This window comes from Apteryx rowi, unplaced genomic scaffold (genome assembly GCF_003343035.1).
Source record: "Apteryx rowi isolate R43461 unplaced genomic scaffold, aptRow1 scaffold_939, whole genome shotgun sequence".
Lineage (NCBI taxonomy): Eukaryota > Metazoa > Chordata > Aves > Apterygiformes > Apterygidae > Apteryx > Apteryx rowi.
The window spans coordinates 75,337-98,604 of record NW_020451248.1 but is presented as its reverse complement, the minus strand read 5'-3'; the positions used below and the strand labels follow the sequence as shown (position 1 = coordinate 98,604).

Genomic DNA, 23,268 nt, shown 5'->3' with positions numbered 1-23,268 from the left:
ACCCAAAGTGTGGTTGTATTAGCACAAATGTTGTTCCGGGAGCACAGAGAGATTTTTTAGGCAGAGTACACAAAATTGCTGTTTATGAAGTATAATGATATTAATGGTTCTTAAAAAAAAATTGCAGTTGTACAAAAGCCTCATCCTCTAGAGTTTCTCTTCCAATTCTCAGGATATCAAAGCCTTTTTATTACTATTTTTAATGCAGCCACAAAACAGTATTCCAGAACATAAGCAGAAGGTTAAGTGGACAACGTATGTATGACACAATGGCACTGTGGAACTGCCTATTTAAAGACAACAGGTCTGAAACGGTCAAATAAAAGGATCAAAGGTGTGCACGTTGTGACGACCATTTGGTACACACTGTCAACACCAACCTCTCTGAGTGTGCCACGGCCATGTAATTTTTGATACTGAGATTGCCAGTTACAGCTCGGGTTGTTCAACAGGACCCATTGTAAGTTCTGGTTTTGGGCTCACTTGCATAATTTTCCTATTGCAAATGTCTGGATTGAAATAATCCATGTCTGGTGCTTGTTCCAGGGTGACTTGTTCTTAATTTAAGTATCTAAGTTTTAGCACAAATAGGTTATCCGTTTCCAAGGGGAGGGTCCAGCTGAAAAACATTATTTTGTGTTAGAACTGTATTCAGCTATTGCCGAGAACCGTTAAACGTGCTGTGCGGAAGCTGTAGCACCACACGCTTTGGGAGAACTGATGGATCCTTGCAGTGGAATCACGTGGGTGTCAGAAAAGCAACTTCTGCATTTTTAACGACAGCCTATATGAACATGGGCAATCGCAGGCCTGTAACGTCTGTCTGTATATGTTCAGTAGAGTTTGGTAGCTAAATTCACCATTGATTCCACTAGCCATAAATTCCCCAACATTTCTGGGGGAGGCAGGAAAAGGGCCATTAGGGCAAGGTACCACTCAGGCTGGAGAGCAAGAGGAACACGAGGACCTGCTGAGAAAACTCTCTGAAATCAGATCCCCTCTCCTTCTCCAAAATATAGATTATTTTATTCTTCCTTTGTTGTATTCAGTATTGGTCTTGCTCAAGATAAAGAGGGAATAGGGTCAGGGAGAGCAAAGGGCAGCAAAAGCAACTGTTATTCTTTGCCGCAAACACTCTGAAACAGCAAATCCTGTGTCTTACAGTGGCATTGCATGCCTCACAGGGGTAAGCCCGTATGGGAAAAAGTTATAACTTTTGTGACATTTCTGTAAGGGAAAACTTTTTCTAGAAAGCAAGAAAAAAGTACATCCAAACAAAACCCCACTAAATTGTAACAATAAAATCATATTGGGGAAATTCTGTTTCCAGTTACACTACTGAAAATTCAAGTAATTAAATTAACAGAATAATTTCAGATTTATTACTATCTAAACAGTAAAATATAGCTGAAGAGCCATATGTGAAACATGATCTTTCAGTTTTGATAAGAATTATCTCCTTAGAGTCAGAGATGAATAAGAAGCTATTAAAGGACTATCAAATATTTTCCTTTGATTTAAAAACTCAAGGTTACATAATGAGTAATAATAGTTTCACTTAATTAATGGTTTTCTGGCAGGTGCAACATGACATGCTTTATAAGGTAACACAGCTACAGATTTTATATACTACAACAGTTCCACAAATAAATGTGCAAGTTAATTTTGCTGCCTGCTGATATGCAGCCTAATTGTACTGCCTGCTGATCCCAGAAAAGCATATGACAAACTGCCGCAGTCCCTCCCCTTTCCAATTGCAGCTCTCCTGGTCCTGATGTCCCCCTCCCCTTTCTCTGCTCCCAGCTAGTGTAACACACTAAAATACTTAGCCCTTCCATTACCCTCTCTTCTTACTCCTGATAGTGAAAACATTTGCTCAGACACACCTTCATTCTGGTGGGTTTTTTGTTTTGTTTTGTTTTGTTTTCAAGATAAACATGCACATTTACTGTTTTGCAGACATCAGTCTCTGACTTTAAGCTGTCTGTGCAAAAGCGTATTGTTGCATATGTACAATCATGACAGCAACTGGACTCCAACATATGCTGGGCCCTTTCAATACAACCATAACACATATCTATCAATTATCAGTAAATAAAAAAAATCATTAATATACGACTGAAATCTGCAGGACTTACAACTTGAAAATACTCCTGAAATAAAATGCATGTTTTCTTATGGACTTAAAAGATACGGATATTGAAAGAGCTGGAAATTCTGAGAAAGCCGCGGTTCCCTTTTCATATGCTGTGAATCACAGTGCGTTTTCCTGGGTGTTTCAGGGTGTGGTTGTTTTTTTTGTTTGTTTGTTTGTTTGTTTTGAATAGCTTAGATTTAATGGGAAAGTTTGCCATGGCTCATAAACCTATGGCAAAGCAAACACACTGAAGGCCACTGCCCTTGTAATAAAGGTCAAGAGAGTCTCCTAAAGAACTTTATAGACAAACGAGGTTAATGATCAAAGCTGGGCAGGACAACATTAGATACTTGTCTGAATAATGAAAGTCCAGCAATTTGTCTCAATCTTACTTTACAATTAATGTCTACCCAACAGGCTGTGGCTTGTTCGGTTCACATTGTTCAGGGACTTGCCAAGGGCTGCTGACCTCTATATTTCTTTGTAAATGAAACAAAGCCATCTCTAAACTTAGTTTCATCATTCAGCCCTTCAAAGACAAGTAGAGCTACAGTAAACAGTAAAACAAATTGAGAAAACACCAGTAAGAATAGAATGGTATGTTTAGAACTGAATTCAGGAGTGATCTTACATGGTAAAGAACAAAGTTAAAAGACAGATATAGAGAACTCCCAGTTGCATTAAAAAATTAACATAGATATCAAAAGTTTCAGCAGTGTTTATGGTATAGATATAAGGCACCTCATGTCATGGTGTCCTTTTGTGCAAATAGTGATCACAAAGTTAAACACGGGCAGTGAAGTAACTGCTAGCAGAGAAATACTACTGTTTAAAACTACTAGATTTGCAATATTAGCAGAAGTCTCTGGGCGGCATTGGTACCACAAATTCACTAATCTGACCAGAGGAAAACTAAAGCATTCTACTGCATGCCAAAGGGATTTTATCTCAGGATGATACAATAATTCCAGTCTTGCTAAAGCTGTATAACAGTTTTAGTGTCACTTAGATCTTTTATTCCTGTGATACTCATGTTACTCAGGTATCATCTTCAAAGGCAACAAGAAGAGGCAGAAGTGTCTGCTGTGATCTGCCGCGCTGACCCCGTTACGTCACCCCTGGTGCCAGCCTTATTAACCCCAGAGATCTCTATTAAGTTGGCTGTCATGGCTGGCAAGAGAAGCTCCACCTGGTCACCCTTTCAGTGCGCTCTGTTCAGGGGTGTATTCGCAGCACTCCCCTCTCCAAGGACCCAGTGCAATGTACTTGTCAACTTTCTGCCATGACGTTTCTGTATGCCACCTTCCCTAACGATTTTTAAATGAGGGCTGAGAAGAACAAGATGTTCTGAATGATTTCTGTGCATCGCTGGTATCACTATGAGTGCGATTGTTAAGTTTTCCTTTTAAGCTTCCCATTATTACATAAATACTGCCATGAATAAGAAATTCACTCAAAATAACTTCATAAAAACAACCATTGCTCTGTGCTGAAAAAAAAAAGGAGAAAGGCAGGCATGTGAGAGCCTCTTTCATCTTTTGCAATCAACTTTTCTCTATATGCTTTCTTTCTTACATTTCCTTTCACCAGTCATCTTTTCCAGCTCTTGCAGAGCAAGTCATTGACTCACAGCAGGTGAAAGGAGAAAGGCATCACAGCTAGAAGGAAGAAAGGAAACATGAGCAAATACTATCCAAAAAGAAAGAGAATTCCTTCAAGAAAATTCAGCCAAAGAACAGCCATACTTTATCTAAAACCAATCGCATTTCACCCCTACTTATCCAAAAGGGGCTGAGGCTTAGTACATCAATGTTTTTCTAGGACTTATTCAAGGTACGTGTTGCTCAGCACTCATGTACAGTGACTTCATGTTTGAAATAATTTTGAGCTCTAAATAGGAAAAAAAGTAAATAATTGGAAGAAAATACTTATAACTCCATACATATAAGTGACAATATAACYTATCATATCCTGGTGTTTGTTTTGTCAAGTGAACTTCTAATAATGCAGCTGTGAACAAAATTGTACATAGGACATCTGGGTTTGTCTGTGTGTCACTGTAGCAGGGAAAAAAAAAACAGGTAAAACTGAACAAACCACCCAGCAGGCTGCTTCAGCTGTGGTGCCACGAAACTCCACCACAGCTAATTTGTTCTACTTCTGGTTCACAGTGTATAAACCCATGCAAATAGAAGTCACTCTTTACATAGTTTTAATTTCTTTGGACTAAACTCGTCCTCTACCTATACTAGCCTAACTGTGTTGCAAAACAGGCCAGAAAGGAGTTTCCTGTTGAGTGTATTTACCATGAAAACATTAAAAGTGCCTTCTCGTTTGAGATTAATAAAGACAAGCAAATTTTAAAAAACTCAATTTAAATGTAATAAACACAGCAAATATTTTTCCATTTCTCTTACACATAATATAGTACATATATACTCAACCAGGATGAATTGCAGGCCAGGAAGGCACACCTGGYTCCTCTTCTGTAAATTTTTAGTATAACAAAAGGACTCAAACTACTGCATTAATCAAAAGGACAAAAAAAAAAAAAGTAACTATCTAACATTTTAAAACTAACAGAAGGAGAGAGTAATGGAAAAAAAAAAAAAGTTTTCTGAATAATCTGGGTCCAAAGCCCCAGTGAAATTCGTGGTCCACCTGTTACTGAGATTGGAACAGGGTCAGCATGTCCACTGTTTTGTATATATGGTACAAACCTTCAGATGTCAGGGCTAAGGAGGATCAGATCATGCATGTAACACAAATCTAACAGGCTGTGCTAGCAGAAGGCTCTGATAGTCAAAACTGAGTACACCAGAAATAGAGTGGATGGAAGATATTCGGAGAAAAGTATAACCTCGACCACAGAAAAGTGACATCAGCTTATGAAGTTTCACGGTTCTCTGTAAAACAAAAGGATTAGGACAGATAAGTACATCCTCAGTACTGCATTTTAATGAAAAAGATGTTGCATGTAGCTCTCCCCATATAGAAGACATACTGGGGCTGCTTGCACCATTGACTTTAATAATACAGAATTAAGGGTATGTTTCCATTGTAACCAGGAAACAAAAGAACATGCATTTATAGTAGCTAATGCACAACATTTAATAAAGTTGAAGATTAAGAACATTTGTTATTAAAATTAARAATATTCTTTGATCTAGACAATACATTGAAAAAGTAGACATTCTGGTGATTAGCCAGTAAAGGAGAACTGTACAGTTTCTCAGATAGGGATCCAGGAAGAAACAACAAAACAAAACATCATTTTTTCCCTCCAAGGAAAAAATAAAACCGCTGCAAGACTACTGTTTATGCAAGGTTAGCTAATGCAATCCAGTCCTTCATAAAAAGAAACTACGGGAGTTACTGCTTTGCCCAGCAAGATTAAATCAGTAACCACAAACTAAAATATTCCTCTTATGTCTTACGATGCTACATTTGGAAACATGAAAACAAGTCAGATCTCCATCTGCAGATCAGAGCTCATCTTTGTTTATAGGGAGAAAAAAATAAATAAATATACAAAGACCAACTCCCAAACTCTGGCTTCCTTTCAAGATCCAGGAGTTTCCTGGAGATCTCTTCAGCTCGCAAATAAAGCAGCTGCCTTCCTTATACCATCCAACACAACCTAACCCATTCCTGAAGCCTGCCTTTCCTTACAAAGGCTCAAAAAGCAAATAAATAAACAGGCAGCTCTTGCCTTATCTAGAAGCTTTACCTGCTTCCGGAGCTCCTTGCCACTTTAAATCATCTGTAACAAAACAAATCCCAAGACTATAAACCTCTGTAAACTATAAACCAGTAAGTTCACCACTTGCTTATTGGGCTTTTGTTTATTAAACAACCATTAGAAGCTACAGAACAATTTCTGAGGTAATAAGGCAGGGTTATAAGTAGTTTGTTTATTATTAATGGAAAAAATAGAAGATAAAGCATACTTAAAGTATCTGTTTCTTCACTTTAAACAAGTTCTGTATCACAGAAGAACTTGAACTCATGTTTTAAACCTACCTTAAATTTACTGCCTTCTACCCTCCTCCTCATATTTTTCATTGGTTTGCTCATTATTCACAAAGCCGTTGCCTCAGCAATTTGCTTACAGCGCTCACGGCGAGATGGGAGCCATCGCAGCAATTGCTCTGCCCTGATTCCTTGACCTGCTTTTACAGTTTGCTCCAACTTCCAAAGTCTCAAGGTCTAACATCCAGCCCGCATTCCTCTTCTCTTTGTCCCGGCAGAGCTTCCCCCGCCAGAAGTACACATTTCTGTGTTCCTACGTGTGCACATGTGTCTATTACTGGGATAATTAAAGGGAATTTGGGTTCTGACTGTCTGTGCCCTCAGGGAAAAGACAGTAACATCTGCTACAATGACTACTTACTCCTTATTTTTCTGAACACAGGCTCGGAGCTGTTTATGTTTCAGTGTCCAAACATACGCATTGCATACAAATACAAGAAGGTGCAAGGAAAAAAGGACGAACTCCCACCTAGATGAAAGCGGTTTCGGTGTTACAAGCAGGGGTTTTATACACTTAGAATTAGTGAAGAGCTTTACAGAAATTAAGCAATGACAAAGTATCACCCATGATAACCAATTAGAGCCCTTTTGAGTTTTCTTTCTCTCTCATGCACAGAAACAGTAGGAAACTAGAGTCTCAGACCACTCCAGAAAAAAAAAATAAAAATCCTGCTTTGCAAAGTTATGTTAGCCAACTGCAGACATCTCATTGACCATACTTTTCCCACTTCTAAGGAAACAAATCCTTGACTCAAACACAGAGTACCTGATATTACAATATTTTTCAATTATACAGTACCAGTCATCTGAGGAGAGCATGGCACTTAAAAATATTAACTAAATATGTTTCACAACAGCTTAAGTTGCCAACAATTGTGCTTAGAAACTTTCAGTTGTCCAACCTTTCAGCCATATTTTGAACAATAATCCTAAAGTGATTTACAATCTGTCAGGTAAGCCAAAAATTGAAACAAAACAAAACAAAACAAAAATTGATCATTTTAAGGCAAAAAGCTTACCAATATTTACTAATTGCCCAAATTAGGAACCACTAAAAATACCATGCCAGCAGGCTACCTTAAAAAAAATAAAATAAAATAAAATAATTAAAAGTTAAGGAAAAAGAAGGGAAGAGAAAACGGACACATCTGTTTTTTGGGGCTCAGATCTGAGTTTTCCCCCCGATTCATATAAATGCAGTACTGAATTGTGTTTTTTTACTTGCAGATTGCCCATGAACATCAACCTTCCTCCATTACTTTACTGCGTATATTCACTCTTCTCATTTTGCAGTGAAAAATTTATAAGTAGCAGCCTKAATGACATGACCTTGAGACATAAACTCAAGCCCACTGCTGCAGAAACACTGTGGGGATTGCAACCTGTTCCCTCACTCTTCAGCTCCTGGTGGGAACTGATTCAAAATTGCTGTCCTTCTAGCAGTCAATCAACTTTTTTTTAATTTTCCTGAAGCCGTCAGGAGCAGATTTAGTAATCCTTACTTTTATTAAATTGCGTATACACATGGCCATACAATAGATAGGAGCTGAGAGGCAGTGGGTGCTTAGAGGAGAAAACAAACCCAACAGAAAGAGGCAACTGGAGAACAGTAATATAGACTTCAGGTGTCCTGTTTCTACAGGCAACTAAGGAGTCACCTCTACTGGAGTTCACAGCTAGGATGAGTCTTCTGTACACCAGTAAGTAGTTACTTCTGTATATTAGAAGTAGTACTTCTGTTTTAATACCCTGTTTGCTTCAGCAGCTGGCTCAAGGTGGCCCAGAAGAAGGTGTAAGGAGCCTGCTGTAGACATCAGAGGTATTACTGAGTCTTAACAGTATGTCTCAGTCCAAACTCTAAAAATGAGAAATGGGTCTACACCCTGAAATGTATAATCTAAGAGCCAAAAAGGGGAAAGATAGAATACAGAAAGCTAGTCAAAGCAAGAGATCTAAGAAAAATTAAAAATTATAAAAAAGGTGCGAGAAACCTCTGTAGAATTCTGAGGAGAAAGAAAAAAAAAAAAGGAAATGAAGGGGGCTGAACCAAGGGAGAGACTTTAGCCCAAGTCATGCAGTAAAGCATCTTGTGGGTTAGCTGATGCACACTCAGGGGTAGTGACTCATTCAGCAGCATAGGTGGAAATGAGCTACATTACCAAAATAAGGATTTCTCTGAGCTGCGAAACCCGTGCTGTAAGTCTTGGCTGTACTGGGACATGTGGAAACTTGTCCACTACTTTCTACATCCGTCCTTCCCCACACTAGAGAAAGATTTATTTTGCATTGGGGAGGTTCTGCTAATCAGCACTTCAAAGCAGGCAAAACCAGCAACTTCACACCTTGACCAGCACAGGCTGCATTTTCCTCCTGCTAAGCATAGCCCCTCCTGTCAGTTATTAGCTTTGGCACCCTACGCTGTTACTACTTGACTTCCAAAAAGTGATGCAGAGGTACTGACTGTGCAAAACGGTTAACCGAACACCCTTAGCCATGCCCTCTCTTCAGAGGAACGCAGTCTTCCACGTTCTGATATTTAAAAGCTGGCTTTGGCAACTGGCCTTCAAATTTATTTTGAAGGAAATCATGTTCTGCGGTTAGGGGGAAACTGGTATTTGGTCTCAACAGGGGGCATTTCCTAAAGAAACCTGCTCAGTTTTTATTTATTTGTTATAGGGAAGAGGAGAAGCATAAAGTCAGTCATCTATAGAGAGTTGGAAAAAATCTGTTTCAATTAGTAAGACCTTGTTTCTGGAACTGACCCTGCCTTGCAATGACACATTCTTATTTATGTTGGCATGACAAAACTAAACTTCTTTACTTACAGTTTCTTAGCATCATGAAATTTCTTGATTCTATCAATTCTATCCAAGACTACAGCTCTTGAAATGTTGTCTTTGGGTTTGAAGGTATTCAATGCAAAAAAAAAAAAAAAAAAAAAGAGCAACAAAATAAGTCACGTTGTAACACAAAGGGCAAAGAAGGCAAAGCCTGACATTAGTCTTGGTAAGAGTTTGGAGCCAGGACTTTAAAGTGGAATATCCCCACCTCCACGCCCCAAAACACACACACACAAAAAAACAAAGTCAAAAAGAAAAGCCCTGAGGGAGAGGGAGAACGAGGAAAAAAACCCACAACCCCACAAGCAACAGGATAGCAATCTTTTAAGAATGATTTTTATAGTAAAGGGCACTGTCAAGTTACAGCTTTTTGTCATTATTAACTAATTTAGTGGATGCACTGTGGAGCTGGCTGTGAAATGGTGAGCTCCTAATCCTCAGAAATGATAAAGAGCAGCCATGTCTCTTTGTCCAGAAAGTCATCATAACAAAACTGAACCAAGCACTATTAGCGGAAAGAGGTTAGCTTATGACAAGTCAAAGCATGGTCTCACCCGAATGTGAGAAATTGCTATGCAACACTTGAGTATCCTCCATGTCCAGTCACCCAGACAAAATCAGCTGCTCTTGAGCATCCCATACTCCTGCCAACAGCAAGCGAGTGCTGCCGATGGGAGGCAGGAAAGAAAGCATCTCAAAGTCACTTTGAAGCAGCACTGACTACGCTTCTCTGCTTCCCCTCAGTCTGTCGAATAAACACACACACAGCTTGTCTTACAGTTTATAATTACCTTTTCCTTTTTTTTCCTCCTGGGAGAAAAAGGAAAAATTAAAAAATGCTTTTCCTCCACACCTGTATGATTGCTAGAAACTGCAGAGCTCCAGGCAAGGCAAAAGGATGGGCCAGGATTTCCTCAGATATCTCAGCTGATGCAGTAGCCAACAAAAGACTACCTTCAAGTGACAAGCGATAAAGACAGCAGGCGCCACAGAGGATAAGAGACACCCCATCAAACTAGTCAAAATACTATGCAGAACGGACAAAAGCAGGATTGCACTAGCCAGTAGGAAAACCAGAACTAGCCTTTGCAGGAATTGGTCACTACCAAGTATAAAAATACCAAATGGCCCTGCATCAGAAGGCCAGTAACTGCAAATGCTGTCATCTGTAATGAACTAACAGGCTAGGTTACTTCAGTAGAAGTCACCAGGAAGGACTGAATTAAAGATGTTTCTTGTGAAAGCTAATGTTGAACTCTCCAGTGCAAGAGAAGAACATCTGCTGCTGCTTTGAGAGGCTGGTCCAGCCATGCTGCTACACTAGACAGTGATGGGGCCCACATGTTCCCTAGCTCTAAAGAACATACCTCCTGCTTCGTGCAGGGCTATTAGGATCACACAGCCAGGAGCACAGTGAAGAGATGGACACGAGTTATGCCAAGGCAAGTTAAGAGTGCAGACTTTCTACCTATTACTTGTCCAATGTTAACTTAGCCATCTACATGCTCTCTTTCTTTAGGAAACACTAGCTAGCTTTGCACATATTGCAATGTAGTCCCTGAAGAGGGTGGAGAACTGAATTCATATGAACCAAAGTGGAGATGATGCACAGAGAACTTAACTCTTCAGCAAAACATAATTCACCCTGTGCCAGAGGCTTTAGAAACAGTGGATATGCGTCATTAATGGCTTCTCCAAGGGGGTAAGACCAGTAGCATATTCAAAACTGACAGCCATCCAAAGAAGGGATACCAAGTACTTTAAACACCTAAAAAAAAAAAACAAAAAAAAAACCCCACAAAACTGACTGGTAGAAAAAAAAAGGGGGAGGGGAGAAACTTGAAGCGATAGTGTGTTTCATGTTCTCTTTAAACACACTGGAGGTTTAGAAAAGGAGAGATCCTCAGCTGCTTAGGAGCCTTATTTCCTGGTGGCTGAGCTGCTTCTTTAACATACTGCAGTTTGGAACCTATCTTTTGCAACCTTTCAGTAAAAATGCCCATCTCCATTAAAAATGTATATCCTCTGAAGAAAAAAATAAATTCTAACTCCATCTGATTGCTGTGTGTAGATAACATAATGCTGCAGCAGCCCTTCGCTCTTTCTGCCTCTAACAAGCACAAAGTTCCAATGATCCAAACATATTAAGGAGCACAGTGAAGAAATCAGCCATATATATATTTATATAAAAAGATGTAACTGGAGGAGGAGTTGTTTTCCTTGTTAAGAGGGGCTGGTCCCTGGCAGGGCAGCGCAAGCAATCTCGTAGTCCTGTTGTCTGGACAAACCCAAGTTGTAGTATCCCGCAAACAACTCTTCTCCATTGATGAATCATCTTTATTTAAAGAATAAACTCCAAGGAGGACAGGGGGTGGAAAGCAGCACACCTCAATCCCACTGCTGAAGTTAGCAGGAGGTCTTTAAAAGGTATTTTTGAATACCAGAGGAAAGGAGGGGGGGCAGGGAGGGACAATAAAAACTGAATAGCTTAGTAGACTACTATTAGTTTAAACAGTAGTTTGCAACAAGATTAGGGGAAAGAAAAGAGAATGCAAATAAAAACCAGTTCATACAGCACGTATCCTTTTTCATTCAGCCCACAAGTTATTTCCTCTTGGCACACGTTAAGTGCATGCGCTCCATATACAAATCCACATGATAAAATGAGAAGAGAGACGTACTGACTCTGTATTACTTAGACAAACACCAAGTGAGGGAATTCTATGGTGGTTAGACATATATTTTGTAGGTTTCCTGAACCAAGAAATCAAAAAATAACTACACTATTTTTCTCTTCTGGTTAACCTCAAGTAGAAGTGAAGGGTTTATTTTTGTTTCTTCTATGGATTGAGACTTCATGTTATTTTTGAGATGTTTATTCAACAGATAACCTCCACACAGCACAACATGTATTTAAAATATCACTAAACACAGTTTCTAAAAATGTCACCCATTCTTCTTCTGCTGTGATAGCACTGTCTTAAATCCTGTTTACTTTATGAGAGTTTAAAAGAATGAGATCTGCCCCAGAGCAGACGATCTCAACTATAACCTGTACATGAAATAAAATTCAATCGAGTACACAATTGTTTTTTATTTCTATAGGAAAGCCTAAGCAATTAGACTTTATGCTGTTGAAATGCAGGAGAGCCAATATGAACAATTTCACCCCTGAAACTGGAGCTGGGTAAATTTTTTCCAGCTTATTGTTACCCTCTTTTCCTAATAAATACAAATGAGACCCTGCATCCCAGAACTGTTAAAATATACATCACAAATCTATCAACAACACACCCCACATCTCTCACCACACACACTGCTCTACCAGTGGAGCAGTCTCATCAGCTATTACTATCCTATTTATGCAAAATAAGCCAGGTTAAATCATCTGATTAATTTAAATTGTTTGCAGTAACTTAGCTAAGTTTGCCTGAAATAAAGCAGGAAAATTGCACTGTTAGCAGCTGGACTGGGATGGTAACCTGCAAAAAAAGACAGTGCTAAGCAGTTGGTATGGTCCCTTCAGTTCTACCTAATGGAAGGTGTCTGTCTGCATCGTGAGTCTTCAGTTGAATTTGTGAGTTTTGATAGGTCTGATAGATTCAAAGTTCAGCAGATGTGTGTGTATAGGGGGAGGGGAACAAGGTGCCAGTACAACTACTTTTATGGGTTTTGTTCTTTGTTTTTAATCGGTAATAAAACACCACCTCTATCCACCACAGAGTTTCTGTAGAGCGGAAGGCTAAGAGCTTTGAAACCTGTGGAAAGATTTAGACAAGCATTAGTCTACTGTTTCACTTTGTTTTTTGCATAAGAATATACTTTGATAAACAGTTTTTGCTTTTTCCATAGACCTCTTCATTATTTTTCTAAGCACTGTCTGCATATGATTTACTCCTCACTTATCATACCCACAGGAAGCTTGTTTTCAATAGCCTTTTCTAACTATTTATGTTAAATACGTCCCTTTAGTATATTAAGCAGGCACATTTTTCCAAGAAATGAACAAGCTGGCCATCAATAAACCACAATACACTTTACACAGTTAACATTTCAATTTCTCTGTGGACATAAAAGCATAACCAGATGAAATAATATTTAATAAAAATTGTAATGCTCTATCATTTGCTTTCTATCTTTAATGACCAGCTTATTTCATGTCTTTTTCTTTCTAAACTCTTATTTCAAGCATAAATATATTTATGCATTGTAAACATATATAAACATATGCACAGACAAATAATCTTACAGTTTGTCTCTCTACCTGTCTATTCAGTCACCTGGACTTTGTGTCCTTGTACCCAAATCTCCAACATGCACAGGTTTTACAACCTCTTGATTCCAATGTCTCTATTTACTTCTTCACTTACAGATTTGAGCAATCTTAGTACAGGTGTGTAACATGCAGACAGAATTTTCAAAAAAAAAAAAAAAAGGCCTCAATTTCAGCAGGGAAACACACATTTGCATGTGTAGAGGCAGACACATTCTTGGAAAGAGAGGGGTCTTAAAAGGGGGACTATGCATCATCCTGGTTACTCCCATCACATAACATACACCAGACTGCACACTGCAGGGGCTGATCCTTTCAACTCATCCCATACTTAGAGGTCTGCTTTTTATAAACCCCATCCCTGTAAAAGTTCCCACCAATTTTAAACAACCAGAAAAGGAAATTTCCAGTTTACCACTGAGACACAAAGTGCCTTCTTCTATTCTAGAAAAGACCTAAGACAGAATTTTAGAGTTGAAACATGCTCATGACTAGAATAGGCTTTCTTATTTGTTGTTTTAGTTCCTGGGAGGTTTAAAAGGTTCATGATATATWCATAACATTAATTATGCAGATGAACAATTTACACCAGGATTATTACTACCATGTATGTAAAACAAATACAATGAAAGAGATTTTTAGGTCATGTAGAAAATCCACTGAATGTGTGTATGACTCCCCTACTTCTGCAACTTCTATTTCCTTTCCTCTTTGACTGGAAAACTGAATATTTGAATAAAGATTCTCAACTGGCAGGTGGGATTCTTGCCATTTGATATCAGAAGATATATCAGAGTCTTTCAGCTAAAAATGTTTGGCTGAGAAAATCAGTGATAGAAATAGTATATACCTTTCTACAAAAGGTAGCTTGACAGGATCATCACGCAACTGAGTAGTTTTTGATGGGCAGTGGGACAAAAAGTAAGCTCTTTCAAGAGATATGCTCCCTTTCCATATTTCATCACAACAACTCCTGGGGACTACTTTTTCTTTTTATTAGTTTTTTGCAGCTGTTCATCCATACGCTACAGCAGATTCTCACTCCATTAGTTTCATATAATAGTTTATAGTCCATCTTCCATGTTTTGCATAGTCCTCCCAAAGGAAGACAGATCAAATAAATATATTGCTATTTTGGCATACCCAAAACTACAAAAAATGGCTTTAGTCAGTTATAAATAAAACAAAAGAGTTGATATCTCTGTAAAGTTAGCACTAGAGTTCAAAAAAGTACCTACCGCACAGTAACAATCATACTCGGCCTTTGTTGGTGCTCAACACCCTGCAGAGCATTTAGCACTGGCAGATCTGATATCATTATAAGATAAGTTTACAGAATGGGAGATCAGTTTGGCAGTCAACTAATAAGTTTCTTAGTTGTTGACACTTGATTTCAGGACCCTGCATTGCTCCAGCAGCACCAATACTGCCAACAGCTATGGCGAGTCATTTTCCTGTGGGCATTAATAAAGTTATTAAATACTGCAGGAGGAATACAGCAATCAGGAAGAGGGCTGGTTGAGCCCTGCCAAAACTGTTTCATGGCAACATCATAAAACTCCTAAGGCAGTACTCATTCACAAGTAGTTCTTCCCACACATACCTCTTTTTCATACCTTGATACCTCAACCAAGTGTCCATTAGTCCATTCCTAACATATAGCTTCAAAGAAAAGCCTCTTAGTCACCTTTTCCTTTGGTCTGTTGTCTTCTTCTGTTTTCCCTAAACTAGCAGCCCTGCAATTACTAGTGAATTGCCATGTGCCTACACCAGCTATGTTACCTAGCTATCACATATTGTATACTGCATTGCAGCTATGCCTCTACACATACTACTTAGGATTTGCTGAAGGTTCCCTAAAGATTATTCTGTTGTATATGAGCTACAGCTTGTCAGAGCTTTTTTTAGTGAAAGATTTTTTTTTTTTTAAAGATATGCCAGTTCATAAAAGCTAAGACATGTCATGGATATGTACTGATTGATGAGATTTCTACTGCAAAGGTCAAGAGAGGGTCTAGCATTGAAAATCTTATCAGAAATCTTACATTAACAGTCTGAAAACAGATGTTTCTACATATTTCTGCTTCCCATATATATTTAGAAAGCGTTCTTTACACTCCAAACACAGAATGCAAAAAACCTTTGGGATCTTTACAATAAAACGTAATTGCTGCTCAGTAAACTCTAACTGTGACACTATGTGGCTACACCAGAAGATACAACTGAAACAAGATGACAGAGAAGGTCTCCATCCCCAATCCAAAGCCAATGAACCTTAGCATAATTAACTTATAACTGGAAGGACACCACTAGAAATTAAATATGACAGGGAACAATAAAGGCCATAAAAGGAGGATTGTGCTAAATTCAAGCTACTTTCCTAAATGCTGGCTGAAATTTATGGACAGTGTCAGATTCATAAACCATTTCTAATCAACTTTCAGCATGTTGCTGTAGTAATGAGTCTCAATTATTTGCTTTTGCAGTTACATACAAAAAAAATATACATGCAATGAATGCTTAGTTCTTAAGTGTGAATGCTTAAGCAGGTAAATGCCAGAATTCATCTGTGCTACTTTAATTTACAACTTTTTGTATGTGTTATGATAAAAATTACGCTTACTCTTTTTACAGACACAAACTTTTTAAACCGTAATGCTCTTTTTAAATTGCTATACTAATGGAAAAACCTCAATTCAAATAAATAAAAATTCAGATTAGTCATTAAATGCTTCAAGTTTTTATGTACTGCCCCCTCCAATTGGAAAGACCATCTGTGTCAATACCTGGGAAGACAAGCACATTTATTAAGACACTGGCCTGGCTAAACAGGGRACTCGTGATGGAATTCCAATGCAAAAAGGCAGTATACATGAGGTGGAAGCAAGGACAGGCTACCAACAAGGAATTTAGAAACACTGCCTGGACACGTAAGAATGGTGTCAAGATAAGCCAAAATTAAACTAGAGTTGAGAGTTGCAAGGCACATTGCAGGCAACAAGAAGAGTTTCTATTGCTACAATAGTAATAAAAAAATGAACAAGGAAAACATGAGTGCTGCTGAATTGGGCAGGTGATAGAGTGCCAGCAGATACAGATAAGGCTGAGGTACTCAATACCTTCTCTGTCTCAGTCTTCACCAACAAGGTCTCCCCAGACCACTCACAACGTGTTTAGTGCAAGGGTTCAAGAACTACCAGCAGTGGCAGTGTATTGAGTCAGGGATGACTTGCATGAACTCAGTCCATACAAATCCATGGGGCCAGTCAGGCTCCGTCCATGGGTTTTGAGAGAAGTGGCCACTCTCCATCTCCACAAAGTCACAGAAATTGGGGATGGTCCACAGTGACTGCATGAAAACAAATGTGGGAACTACACGCCAGTCAGTCTCACTTCAGTTCCTGAGAAAGTCAGTTAGTCCTCTTGGAATACACTTTTATGGACATATGAAGGAGAAGGTGACTGGGAACAGTCAGCATGGATTTACCAAGGGTAAATCATGCCTGGCCAACCTGACTGCCTTCTGTAATAAAAGGACAGGATTTGTCATCAGAGCAGAGAAGGCCAACAGCATCCTGGGCTGTATTAACAGRAGCATGGCCTGTTCATGGAAACAGGATCAAGGGGAGAGATTATAAAATCACTAGAAGCATCTAGGATACTGCATCCAGTTTTGGGCCTCCCACTCCAACAGGGGTGTTGATAAACTGAAATGAGTTCAGTGAAGGACCAACAAGAAGGCCAACACCTGGAGCACCTAAGGTACAAGGAGAGGCTGGAGGAATCGGACTTGGTCAGTCTAGAGAAGAGAAGGCTGTGAGGGGGCCCTAATAGCAGTTTCCAAAACCTATTAAGTTATCAAGAAGATGAAAACAAGATTTTCACAGTGGTACATGGCGGCAGGGCAAGAGACAACAGGCCAGGGTTGAAATATGAGGTTCAGACTAGCTACAAGGAAAAAACTTTTCCACCATAAGACCAGTCAAGCTGTGGTTGCCCAGAGAGGTTGTGCAGTCTCCATCCTTGGAGGTTTTTGAGACCAGACTGCATAAAGCCCTGAGCAGCCTTGTCCGATCTCACAGCTAGCTCTGCAGAGGTTGGACTCAATGACCTCCTGAGGTTTCCCTCCAACCTGAACTATCCCAATAGAGTATGATTCTAATTCTGTATTTTAATTGCAGAGGAAAATAAATGATCCATCTTCAACTGACGCATTCAGCACCAGATTGTGAGCAAACTTTGTAAACTTGTGTTTAACCTGTATGGAATATAGTCAGCGTGATTATATAATATCACTGCATGCAATTTTTTTCATACTATTTTACAGTACAGAAGTCTCCAGGAATGGGACTACACAATCCTTAGCCTATTTCTGGAAAATTTGTTAGGAAGAGGAAAGGACATTTTTTGCATTTACTCCGTACCTTTGTATGCAATAACCGGATGCTCAGCTCTGTGGCAATGGGTATCTTCTGTTGTTGTTGACTCCAATATTCCTAATACCCCAAGTCCTGCCAGCAGCAGTGCAAGGAGGCAGCTTCCTTTCATGGTGGTCATGCTGTCCTCCACAGCAATCACTTCTTTTAAGTAGGAACTCTTCTTGAATTCATGTGTGAAAAGGACCTGGAGATTTCAAAGAAATTTGCACAATCACTAGAGCAACTGCCACAGGAAAAAAAAAAGGCAATTCTTTATGTTTAAAATGAAAATAAATTATCATTTTCTCGCTATGTAGAATTTGACTCCTCAAAAGTCTGCTATTAGTTGCTTCCACAATTACTTCATAAATTTATCATCAGTTACATACATTGGGAGTGATTATTTCTTTTTATCGTCCAGCAGCATTGAAAAACTGTTACTCATCCCTTTTCTTTTTTAATGTTTCATTATGTAATTGTGACATACTTGAGGATGGGGGAAAGATAATATACCATAGCTTTTTTTTTTTTCAGATATAGCTAATTTAACAGTGCTTTTTAAAGTAAAATTCATCTCAAAAATGAAGACCATTTTAAAAGACTATAACCAAATTGTTGCTAAAAAAAAAAGTACTTGTTTCATCTTTGACTAAGCCATTTTTGCCAAAGCTACTTCCACTTAAGACACTGAAAACTAATGATGCACCTAGAAAAACAAAATTCTGCATTGACAGAATAGTTTTGCCAGTGACTTCAAAGAACAGTAGCAGACATGCAGTTTCCATTACAGAGGCATGAAGACATATAACACTTTTTCTGTAGAACATAATTGAGCTTCAGTCGTCTCAAACTCTGTTAGTTTAACAACTGAAGAACACCTGTGAGCTTCTGTCTAAGAAGGCAATCAAAAAGGTTGATGGCCTGTCCAGTCACCACCCACCCAAACTCCATGGAGACACTCCAGGAGGAATCAGGTCTCAATTACATCACATCATGCTTGTTATTGTGGTCCCAAAGTCTTGGAGTAGGTTCCCCCCACCCAGAGATGTCACTTGACAACAGGACAGCCTTCACTATCACCACTCGGACTGTATATAATACAAAATGTGCATTGCAGAATGCCAACAAACCACCACTGTTTCACGTTCACTTGGATCCAGTGCGCCTTGTTCCACCTTCCTCACAGATGAAAAAAGAGTATTTGACTCCTTGTGAGTATAAGGGAGGACAGGAATTTGTTTTGTTATTTTGTTAAATTTTGTTACTGACCATTTTGCCAAAACAACAGCCTTACAGCATGTATCCGCTGCCTATCCATAAAGCACGTACAGCACAGAAGCAGTAGGGAAAAGCTCACCCCAATGCTCTTGACATACTTTTGTTTTTACAGAGTGAGAGTCGTTGTGGTTCTGACGTTTGCTTAATCCCCACCTGCTTGCTGAGACTGATGAAAAGGTTGCCTATTGCAACCAGGTTCTAATGTTGGAGACCCCTTTCTAATAAAATCTAGACATCAATCACCAAAATAGTAATCATATTCATTCAGTACCAGAATAAAGTTGATGAAGTCTCATCTCCCTATCTTTCTGAAACATCCAATAACCAGACACTTATTTTGTAAGTAGCAGAATATTCACAGTGTCAAAATGATACGAGATCCAATTAAATTCCCTTAGATTTATGATAATAAACATTCCAAGCAGTAACAACCTAATGGTGTGACTCAAAACACTTTGCCACAGGCAGCATGACAGAGTCCCACATGCTTGCTTGTTGATAGCATTCTGTTGAGACATCGCTGCCTTTTAGGAGAGGAAGACTGGAGACTTGAGATAACTCAGCAATGGCAGAAATGTCATTCTGCAAATTATTGGAGCCATTCAGGAAARAATAATCAGCAATACTGACTCCTAATACATTTGATCTCGCCAAATTGCACTATGCTGTTTAATAAGGTGAAAACTTTCTATTTGTGTAAAGCTAACATCCTAAACACAAACAAAGGACTATTAATTAATAAATACTCCACAGTAAGAACTGTGGGTTTAAAAACTATACTTAGAAAGCAGCATGGGCAGTGAAACATTGCTTCATAACATGCTGTAGCAACTGCCTAGGCTACTTATAGAAAAGAGTGACATAAGATGAACTGCTTCTCTCTTACCACTACATATTTTCTGCCTGTAAAAGCTTTTCATCTAAGCACTGGACACATCTAATCCTTATTAATTTAAGCCAAAACAAATAGATGACAGAGATAATACATCTGAGCAGTGCATAAATTTAATAGTCAAAATTAGTTTCTCTGCTAAATTTGCTTATGTTTCAAAGAAAAAGGTGAGGGGGATGCTTTTTGTCAGTTAAATTCAAGTTCCTACCCTTCTAAGTAGTACGTCTTATGATGCCATGTTCCAATGCGAATTTGTCCCTATAAATTGCTTGTGGCTCACAGCCGGCAGTATCTGCTCATAGAAATTCTGGGCACTCATGTATATAGAGACATAAAGCTCCTGTTCCAATGTTTCTGCAGTTCATTTTCTGCAAGAATGACATTTCAAGCATTGTGCACCATTCTCATCCAAATTCAACCAGTTTATGTGGGCTATATCATAACGAATGGATATTACTAACGTACGGATAGTACCAGTATATTACTGCCAGGTAGTTCTAATTCAGGGTTCCATAAGACTATTTACCTGTATTTAGGATGCACAATGAAGGACAAATACCACATCAAGGAGTCTCAAAAGCTTTTTTTCTTGCATGTAGTGCAGTAGTGGCTATTCCAACACTTAGGAATACAGTGCATTTACACTGAAAAAATAGAAATTTATTTCTTTTAACTTGTAAAGTCTCAGAAAGACATATAAATATTTGAATATACTGGAAAGAAACTGAACAGGAATTAAATTAAATATTTGTACTGGGAGCTCAGTCTTCTCTATTTCCCTGATTGTAAATGAAGCATCACCTAGTCAGGCTGCTATATCGCAACCAAGTCTCAAGAAATAGCTCTACCAAGAATGCACTAAAAATGGAGAACCCTCTGGAAAAAAAAAAAAAGGACTATTTATTTTCATCCAGGTACTAAATCTGTACATATTTATGGATGCCTTGGTTTCCATTATAAAAGGTTATTGACTTTAATGGGGCTACTCATGGTATTAGTAAGTGCTAAGATATAAATGTTCATAGGTTTGATGTCTTACATACTGCATGCATTATGGGCAGATTTCTCCCCATCTGCCCCTGTGTGTAGGAGAACTCAGTCAACAGCTGAAGAAATGAACGCCTTCAGAAAAATATCTTTTCTCAGTACTAAACCACTAAATCCAAACAGCATCCTCGGGAAGGAGAGGTTATTTAGCTGTCACTGTTGGTGTGAAATATGTTGTTTAGGTGTTTCGTCACATTGTAGGGGAATTTGGGGGTCAAAGAACTTTTAAACCCAGCTGTACCCCTTCTCCCCCTGCATGTATCTTGCACGGTAAGAAGGGAGGCAGCAAACACTTCTTTCTCTCAATCAAAAGGTCCAAATAGAAGACTAGACTTTGAAAGAGAGAGGAAAAAGTATCTGACAGCACTTCCTGATAATACATCTCAAAGAAAAACAGCAACAGATAAGTAGCTGATCTTTCTCCCTCAACCTCTACCTGTTTAAATGTGCATACACATTGTGGATAATTGCAAGTAGAAGTTCACTTCCAACTAGGCAGAGCAGAGGCTTCAGAGTCCCTAACTAAACAAGAGAACAGTAAATCATGTTAACAGACAGAAACCTCATCACACATTCTCTCATGAGGAAAGGAAAAGTTCTAAGTCAGCTGAGCAGCTAGGAGGAACAGGAACACACTAAACACTTCATTACTGTATGGTACACACAGAAAGAGAAAGGAAAAGTCTGGAGACTGCACCTAATCATCTCCTAGAGTAAAAAAAAACAAACAAAAACACACCCACACACAAACACCCTCCAACTATCTGTGCTCACAGACATGTACTCCCAGCACAGACAGACATCTAGAAAAGCACCCTCTTTTTCTGCAGAATCTGCAGGGCATAGATTGCTCCCTTCTACTCATCCTTGACTAAAGACTTCTGCACAAGTTCCCTCCCTTCCTGAAGTACTGGTGGTAAGAAAGAGCCTGTGCAGGCAGCACCTGAACTCAGTGCACCCATGCAGCTCTGAAACAGGGCTCCTGAAATTCAAAAGTCTTAAAGCAGGCATAAGGGTCTCCTGAATTCACCCTTTCTCCTTACTAAGGCTATTATGCTAGGAAGCCATGCTTAGCCTGAGGCATAAGACTTAAAAGCCCAGAGAACCCTAAAGATAAAAAGTTTAGGTTAGTTTCCTTGTATAATTTCCATATACAAATCTCTCTCAGAGGAACAGAATAATAAGAGTAATACTGACAGTCTTTTTAACTATTGCTATACTTTTAGGAGCCAGCACATAAGAACTATATTATTTGTATAGTTTTTCTAGAACAAATTTTCATAAGATGTCTGACAAGTTCAAGTCCGTAAAGTTATCTGAACATGCAAAAAGAAAAAAATAATTATAGAATTTAATATATTTCAACACAGGTTCAGCTTTATTATTTTATTTCTATATGTAGAGGGACTTGTGTGCTTACTCTCTTTTCCTCTTTTACTTTTTTGGATCTAGTTTCCCTAGAAGAAATGTGAAGGTGAATGAAGCCCTTTAGGTAACAGTATTATTTCCATGAAAGTAATATGTATACAAGCATTTGAAAAGATCTCATTCAAGGTTTTCTATTTAATTGAGCCAACAAGAAAAAAAAATAAACAGCTAAGCATACAAGGCATGTAACTGTGACTGGTAGGTCCAGGTGGATTCATCAGAGATTATTTTCTCCAGGTGCTGAAGCAATACATTCAAAATGAAATAATCAGGCCGTAAATATTTCTATTTCTAGGTCAGTTAAAAAACACATTCTTTGAATTACAGTTTACCTGTGAATATAAACTATACTGGCTTTTTTTGTTATTTAAATAAGCTGCTCTATAAAAAACGGTTGCCATATGAACTGTAGCCATGCAGCAGCAAAGATGATTTCAAATAATTATCTTTGTTGATGCTGTAAGTAGTGGTTTAACAGCAATTTCCACTGAATGACCAAGTGAACTTGTGTCAAAATGAGCGTGCGAACAGAGGAGTTTGGCATGGTTAGAAGGTGCCTGGAATGGTCCTGGGTATGTGCCTCACAAGCAGGTCCGGGGTTTCTTTCCATGCGCATCAACGTCCGCTCTAGCGGACGCTGTGGCTGTAACCTGCCGTGGGAGATCCATTTCTCTTTCCCTTTGTGCTTTGTTCCACATCAAAAGAATGAGCTGCAAATATAAAAAGCAAGATTTGAAGTTTATTCTCCTAGGCAATCCTCTTTGCAACTACCCATTGCCTGGTGCTCCCCTTTGGATTATCTTTCATCACTTATTTCTCTCTTCTACGCTCAAAGTGAAAAACTTTTTAGAATGAAACAGGCTAATTAAGTATTTGAGACCTGACTAACCAAGGGGGAACAACATTCAGACATGAAGAGGTGA

General features: G+C 38.7%; 1 protein-coding gene across 1 annotated transcript in view; it reads right to left on the bottom strand.

Annotated features, from left to right (window-relative positions):
• LOC112978453 (semaphorin-5A) overlaps positions 1-17,839 on the bottom strand; it is a gene marked incomplete at its 3' end in the record, with an annotated part of 148,053 nt that extends 130,214 nt beyond the window's left edge. Inside the window, exon 1 of the mRNA XM_026091979.1 lies at positions 17,707-17,839. Within this exon, the coding sequence (XP_025947764.1) occupies positions 17,707-17,839 (133 nt within the window). The remainder of the gene's footprint in view (positions 1-17,706) is intronic.
• Between the last annotated feature and the right edge of the window lie 5,429 nt (positions 17,840-23,268).